At 46.0% G+C, this 8,059-nt stretch overlaps 1 protein-coding gene across 1 annotated transcript in view; it reads left to right on the top strand.

Moving 5' to 3' along the window:
* The first annotated feature begins 7,775 nt into the window (after positions 1-7,775).
* The window catches only part of Dmxl2 (Dmx-like 2), a 109,589-nt gene continuing 109,305 nt past the window's right edge, over positions 7,776-8,059 (top strand). The window contains exon 1 of the mRNA XM_013010151.1: positions 7,776-8,047. Coding sequence (XP_012865605.1) covers positions 7,961-8,047 — 87 coding nt within the window. The 5' untranslated portion in view covers positions 7,776-7,960. The remainder of the gene's footprint in view (positions 8,048-8,059) is intronic.

Here is an 8,059-nt window from a genome sequence, read left to right on the forward strand (position 1 = left end):
TGTGTGTGTGTGTGTGTGTGTGTCAGTCCTGGGGCTTAAACTCAGGGCCTGAGTGCTGTCCCTGAGGTTTTTTTGCTCAAGGCACTTGAATCTCAGTCTCACTTCTGTTTTTTTGTTTTTTGGTAGTTAATTAGAGATGACAGTCTAATGGAGTTTTCCTGCCCAGGCTGTTTTTTAACTAGGACCTTCAGATCTCAGCTTTCAAAGTAGCTAGGTGCTGAATCCCCAGCACCAAGCAGAGTTGGATCTTTATCCTCATGTTCCAAGGTGGGGTTGGGGGAAGAGAAATGAAGATCTAATAACAGATGTATGAAAGATCAGTATTAGGGGTTGGAGGCCTGGTTTAGTTGTAGAGTGCTAGCCAGTGAGCAAAAGCAGCAAGTACTGAGTTCAAGTTCCAGTCTTGGACTTAAAAAAAACCATCAGTGGGGCTGGGAAGGTGGCTCAGTGGTAGAGTGCTTGCCTTGCATGCTCGAGGCCCTGGGTTCGATTCCTCAGCACCACATAAGCAAAAAGAAAAAAGCCGGAAGTGGCACTGTGGCTCAAGTGGTAGAGTGCTAGCCTTGAGCTGAAGAGCTGAGGGACAGCACCCAGGCCCAGAGTTCAGGCCCCATGACCGGACCCAAAAACAAACAAACAATAAAACATCAGTATTATAGTATGTTAAGATTTATGAGCAGAAATTATTATTTTTGCTGGTTCTGGGGCTTGGACTCTGGGGTTGGGTACTATCCCTGAGCTCCTTTTGCTCAAGGCTAACACTCTACCACTTGAGCCACAGCTCCACTTTCCAGAAATTCTATCTATAGCTATAGTGCAATTTTCCCTTGACTCTTGAAGAGAGCCCTGTGGTGGGATGTGGTAGACAGTCTCCAATATGGTGTCCTATATTCACTTACTGGAACTTACTCTCTTGAGAAATATTCTCCCACACTAAATTGCCTGTGTATCCAAGGAGCTATGGTAGAAGTGACAATGCCTGATTTCTGGAGTGAAGCTATAAAAGACATTGTAATTTCCTCCTTGGTCTCTCTTTTGCATTACTTGTTCTAGAGGGCTAGCAGCTATGACTTAAAGACACATAGATGTGTGCAGAAGATTATACAGTGGCAAGCTATGGCTTCCATTCAACTGCTAGGACCAATTTGCTTACCACGACAGTGTACCATCTTGGAAACAGGTTCTTTATTTTTCAGCCAAGCTTTCAGCTGACTCTCTAGCCCTGGCAGACTGTTCTTTCTTTCGTTTTAAAGAGAGCTTTATGGAGAGAATAATTTATTTACCAAAAACTTACCAATCTCAAATATTCAATTCAATGACTGCTATTAAATTTACAGAGGTACTCAATCATGACCACAATCCAATTTTAGAATTTTATATCATGCCAAAATGATATGTCCATTAGTAGTTTCTCTCTGTTCTACCTTGGGCCCTAGGAAACCACCAATCTATCTTCTGCAACTATAGATTTGCCTTCATAGAAATGGCATCATACACTAAATGGGGTTTCTGTGTGTGTGTGTGTGTGTGTGTGTGTGTGTGTATGTGTGTTTACGCGCACATGCACACATGTGCATGCACGCACGCCAGTCCTAAGGCTCAAACTCAGGGCCTGGGCACAGTCCCTGAGGTTTTTTTGTTCAGGGCTAGTGCTCTACCACTTGAGCCACAGCTTTTTTTTTGGTGATTAATTGGAGATAAGAGTCTCACAGGGCTGGGAAGGTGGCTCAGTGGTAGAGTGCTTGCCTTGCATGTATGAGGTCCTAGTTTCAATTCCTCAGCACCATATCCACATAAGCAGAAAAAGCTGGAAGTGGCACTGTGGCTCAAGTGATAGAGCACTTGCCTCGAGCTGAAGAGCTGAGGGCTAGTGCCCAGGCTCAAAGTTCAGGCCACACAACCAAAAAAAAAAAGTCTCACAGACTTTCCTGCTGCTTTGGAACTATGATCCTCAGATTTTAGCCCCCTGAGTAGCTAAGGTTACAGGCACAAGCCACCAGTACCCCTAGCTGATGTTTTGACTGCAACTTTATGGGAGACTCTGAACCACAACTTCCCAACTAAGCTACCACTGAATTATTTTCAGCTGCTAAGTTTTGGAATTTTTTAAAAAATTATTTTATTTTATTTAGTCAGTTATGAGTTGTGAACTCAGGGCCTAGGAGCTGTCCCTAAGCTCTTTCACTCAAAGCTAGTGTTCTACCATTTTGAACCATAGTGCTACTTCTGGTTTTCTGGTGGTTAATTGGCAATAAGAGTGTTATGGACTTTCCTGCCTGGGCTAGCTTTAAACCGTGAATGTCAGATCTCCGCCCTTTAAGTAGGTAGGATTACAGGCCTATGCCACTAAGCATCTGGCTAGGATAAGTTTTTATTCAGTAATGGATAATTCGTATACATGAGTTTTGGATTTCTTCTGGAGAAATAAAAACTTCTGATATATAATGTGCCCTTATATTTAGCCCATTTATGAGGTACCATTTATGAACCGGAACAATTTTCCAATTTACTTTGAGGTCCACACAAAAGATTGGATGAGCCGGATGCCAGTGGCTCACGCCTGTAATCCTAGCTACTCAGGAGGCTGAGATCTGAGGATCACGGTTCAAAGCCACCCTAGGCAGGAAAGTCCATGAGACTCTTATCTCCAATAACTACTAGAAAACCGGAAGTGGCTCTGTGACTCAAGAGGTGAGCGCTTGCCTTGAGCTGAAGAGCGCAGGGACAGCGCCCAAGCCCAGAGTTCAAGCCTCATGACCAACCAAAAAAAAAAAAAAGAAAAGTTGTTCAGTGTCCTGAAAGGCAGGAAATTTGTCATATTACTTGGGAATGCCTCTCTTTCTTTCTTTCGTTCTTTCTTTCTTCCTCTCTTCCTTTCTTTTTTTCTTACTTTCATCAGTCATGGGGGGGGGCTGAACTCTGGGCTTGGGCGCTGTCCCTCAGCTCTTCAGCTAAGTCTAGTGCCCTAGCACTTGAGCCACAGTGCCACTTCTGGATTTTTTTCTGCTTATGTGGTACTGAAGAATCGAACCAGGGTCTCATGCATGTAAGCCAAGCACTCTACCACTGAGCCAACCTTCTAGCCCTGGAAATGCATTTGTCTGACCAGACTGTCTGCACACTAAAATGCTCAACTATAATTGTAAGAGATTGAACTAGTCAGTTGCAACTTAGAAATGTAGTTATTAAGAAGTCATTTGAGCTGCGGGTGTCAGTTGTTCATGTTTTGTAATCCTAGCTATTCAGGCTGAGCTCTCAGAGTGGTTCAAAACCATTCTGGGCAGACAAATTATAGGTATTCTTATCTCCAATTAACCAGCAAAAATCCAGAAGTAGACAGGTGGCCCAAGTAGTAGAGCACCAGTCTTGAGCAAAAAAGCTCAAGAGGCTCTGAGTTAAAGGCCCAGTACCAAGTACACCCTTCCCCCTCAGAGTCACTTAGGGACACAGAGGGAAGCAAGGAACTGGTATATGCAGGCTTCCGGTTTTGAGTTGATACACAGAGGAACAAGGAAGAAAAGGAGTTTCCTTGCTATGTGAATGAGTCAAAACCTCATGGAATGCTACAAAACAAGAACCAGTTGTGAAATGGTTCAAATAATGTGGAATTAGCAATGTTCTTCGCAAGTTCGTATGATTTGTTGTTTAGTGATGCTTTTGACTCTGTTTCTAATGCAGAGAAGGTGAGAGATGGAGATTCATCCAGAATCCAATGTTATCAATGTTTTTCAGGCTTCAAGACATTTAAGTCTGAAGAGTAGAGACTAAAGTCTGTATATTTAGAAACAAGGTTCATTTCTTGTTGCATAGCTATTTTTCTATTTCATAGTTTAAAAAGTTTTGTAATACACATTAAGTTTTTATTTGGTAAAATATTTGCTTTTATGTATGAATATTGTGTTGGACTTGCTCCAACTTTAATACTTCACTGTTTTATTTTTAATTTTTTTTGTGTCAGTTGTGAGGTTTGAACTCTGGGCCTGGGCACTATCCCTCAGCTCTGCCACTTGAGCCACAGTGCCACTTCTGATTTTCTAAGTAGTTTAATGGAAATAAGAGTCTCATGGACTTTCCTGCCCAGGCTGGCTTTGAACAGCAATCCTCAGATCTCAGCCTCCTGAGTAGCTAGGATTACAGGTGTGAGCCACTGGTGCCCGGCAGGACTAACTCTTACTAGCCTTGAGCTGTGCCCAGGCCCAGAGTTCAAGCCCCATGACCAACAAAAATAAATAAAGTTACTGTATTTTACTGCTTGCTCTATACACATTTTTAATTGCTCTGTGTCTGTATGTACATTACAGGAATGATGTACATTCAGAATTTACTGTAATGGTTTTCCATGATTTCTATGCATAGCAAAGGGTCTCATGGACTATTGATCATTTTTATCTTTTTGTTGCTTGCTACACTTTCAATATATTTCTTTTTAGCTATATAGCTTAGTACATTTGTTCATAATCAGTAGTACATAATTACATATAGATAATCAGTGATTTCTTAGGACTCAGTACATTGTGCCTAGCGCCCAAAAGACAGAAATTACAACATATTTAATTTAGGGAGTTTAATTGCCTTTTGCCTTTGATTCTATAATCAGACAGTGACTTATTCTATAAAATGGAATGAGTTTTATATTCTGATGAGGTCATCAGGGGATAGTTGGCTTCTTAGAAAAAGACTTAATGTGCTGGAGCATGGCTCAAGTTGCCTGTCTAGCAAGCACAAGCCCCTGAGTTCATTCCCAGGCATCTCTGTCTCTGTCTCTGTCTGTCTGTCTCTCTCTCTCTCTCTCTCTCTCTCTCTCACACACACACACACACACACACATATATATATATATGTATATATATAACACATAGAATCAGATACACAAGGTTCCTTAGCATGAGTAACTTTTTCTTTTTCTTTCTTTCTTTCTTTTTTTTTTTTTTTGGTGGTTGTGGGGCCTGAACTCTAGGTCTGGGTGCTGTCTCTCAGCTCTTCAGCTCAAGGCTAGTGGTCTACCACTTGAGCCACAATGCCACTTTGGGCTTTTTTTGTTTATATGGTGCTCTGGAATTGAACCCAGGGCCTCATGCATGCAAGGCAAGCACACTACCACTGAGCCACCTTCCCAGCCCCAAGTAACTTTATTTTCAAAAGCATATTTTTGGACTGGGAAGGTGGCTTAATGGTAGAATGCTTGCCTAGTATGTATGAAGCCCTGGGTTCGATTTCTCCACATAAACAGGAAAAGTGAGAAGTAGCACTGTTGCTCAAGTGATAGAGTGCTAGCCTTGAGCAAAGGAAGCTCAAGACAAAACAAAAATCACACTGTGTGTGTGTGTGTGTGTGTGTGTGTGTGTGTGTGTGTGTGTTTGTGTGCTTGGGCCAGTACTAGGTCTTGAATTTAGGGCCTGGGCACTGACTCTTAGTTTTTGTTGTTGTTGTTTTGTTGGTTGTTGGGCTTGAACTCAGCTCTTTAGTTCCAGGCTAGCTAAAATATGGTTTGTTAGTCCAATAAGGGGAGGAAAACATTCTCAACAAAGCAAAGAGCTATAGCCAAGGTAAGGATGCACGAAAGATCATAAAATGCTCTGAAAAAGATGTTAGCACAGTGAAGCTGAAAGAACAGCCCGAGATAAAACAGGAAGATTAGGAAGAAGCCAGATTGAATGTGTTTGTCAGCCAGCCTAAGGAATTTGGACTTTAACAGACAGGGAGTGGGAGCCACTGTAGGACTTTATATAGAGGAATTTTCCTTAAACACACACACACATACCACACAGACACCACACACACACACACACACACACACACACACACACACCACAAGCACACACTAAAAAAAAATAACCAGACTGGGGTTATATAGCTTAGCAGCTGAGTGCTTGCCTAGCAGGTGCAGGGGTCTGGGTTCAATTCCCAGCATTGCTGAAATAAAACTTACTATCAACAAATCAGATTTTTCTCTGGATGGATTAAGACTAAAGGGACTAAAGCCTGTCAAACCAGCTGGGAGGCTATTTCTGGTAGTTAAGTGAGAAATGACGGTAAATGCTGGTGGAGAGGATGGGGGAATGGATCGGAGGCATCCAATTGAGGTATGGGAGAAAATGCCTTGGGCTATTATTGAGAATTGATTCCTCCTGTTCCTTTCCCTTCAACCAAGGAGGCTACTTTATTTATTTATTTATTTTTGCCTTCCTTGGTTTAATGCCTCAAAGTTCTCCAGAGTCATTTTCCTAGAGCAGTTCTGATTTTTATAAATTCATGCTCTGAATCATCCCACCCTTTCTGGACACATGCCCCTCCCCCATACAGAATGACATCTAGACCTCTTGGTAAAGTTGTAAAACTCTCTCCATGTCTGGCAGAACAAGACAGACTTTCTCCTGACCTTTAACTCTATTTAATTACTATTTCCATTTCCTATCCTAATCATCAGCCTCAAACTTCTAAACAAATCTGTGCCTCTAATCCATCCATTTAGCTTCTCTAAACTAAAAGGGCAGTAGGGCTCTGGCTAACTTTCCCTATGGGCATGCAGCTTTTTTTTTTGGTTTCAGCGTATTCAAAAGTATACCCCGTGTTACGGATCCACAACACTTTGACTTTGTCCATCTCTAGGCACTATCGTCCTTCTTTTGCGATGCACGGTTCTTCAGGTGCCATACTCTTGGTAGCCTTTCTTATCTCTGTATCATACACAACACGAGCTAAAATAATAATAATAATCGTGACGAACTGGCCTGCAGCAAGGATCTGATCTTTGTATTTAACCACTCAAAATCTAGCAGATGGTCTGGGGTGGGGGGAAATCAGGCGATTCTGCCACTCCATGACATCGCCTATGCAAAAGCGAGGAGTCACCCCTCTTGTTCTTGAGGGCGGGCGGGGAGGGGGCTTTTATACATTTAAAATACGCATGCCATAAGGAGGGAAACAACATAATTTTCCGTCAGGGTGGCACAGCTTGTGGAATCCGCTGCAAGATGTCAGGAAAATGAAATCGTGCGCGCCGTACTTTCCCCCTTCACCAAGAGTGACGGGCTCTAAAATGTTCCCTAGGTGGAATTTCCCAGTGACAGTAGTGTCCTTCTCCGGAGGTCAACAGCACTGACCATCATCACCCACGCGAGGAGATGAAGCCCGCAGCAACACCCGCAAGCTCGATGTCCCCGCGTGGCGCGCTCCCCGCCCCACCCCGGCCCTGGGCTCCGCTCCAGAATCTCCCTGGGAACTCCCGCCTGCGCGCGCAACCCAGCTGGAGGTGGTGGAGGAGCGGGAGGGGCAGAGGGGAAGGGAGGAACCAGAGGGGCGCGCGGCGCGCACAGTTACCTTGGAAACCACTGCGCACGCATGCGTACGCGCGGGGCTGGCGCTGTAAGGGGGCGGGGGAGGGAAGAGGAGGAGCAGAGGAGAACCCGGGAGGACAGAGCCTAGAGGCTCCCAGCGGGAAAAAGGCGTAAAGCCCCGCCCACTCGCTCTGCGCTCCTCGGCTGAGGTCGGGCGCGCGCCCGCGCGCGCTCGGACCGGCTCCCCTCCGGCGGAGCGTCGCTTCCTAGCACGCGCCGGGCTCGCGCGCGCTCCCCTTTCCCCCGTCACGCCTCACCTCACGCCCCCTCCCTCCTGCCCCTCGGCGCGCCTCCCCCACCTCACACGCACCGGTGCCCTCCTCCTCCTCCTCCTCCCGCATTTGTGCGCCGGTGCAGCTGGCTGTGGGAGCATCCGGGCATTTGCGCAGCCGAGCGGCGACCGGGCGGCGGCGGCGGCGGCTTGACGAGGACCTTTCCCATGGCTGGGCAGAGGCGGAGGGAAGGCGAAAGCCGAGCGAGGCGTTGAGCCCGGAGCCCGCCTCAGGGTCGGGGTTCCCGAGAGAGGCGGTGGGGAAACGGCTGTGGGGGGGGGCCGCGCCCGGGGAAAGGTCCGTGGCCCCTTCTGGCGCATTCCTCCTCGGTCCACAGCTCGGGCTCCGGAGATGCATCTGCACCAGGTCCTCACCGGGGCTGTCAACCCCGGCGACAACTGCTACTCGGTGGGCAGCGTCGGGGACGTCCCCTTCACGGTGAGCGGCTGG

Source organism: Dipodomys ordii, unplaced genomic scaffold, assembly GCF_000151885.1.
Source record: "Dipodomys ordii isolate 6190 unplaced genomic scaffold, Dord_2.0 Scaffold11, whole genome shotgun sequence".
NCBI lineage: Eukaryota > Metazoa > Chordata > Mammalia > Rodentia > Heteromyidae > Dipodomys > Dipodomys ordii.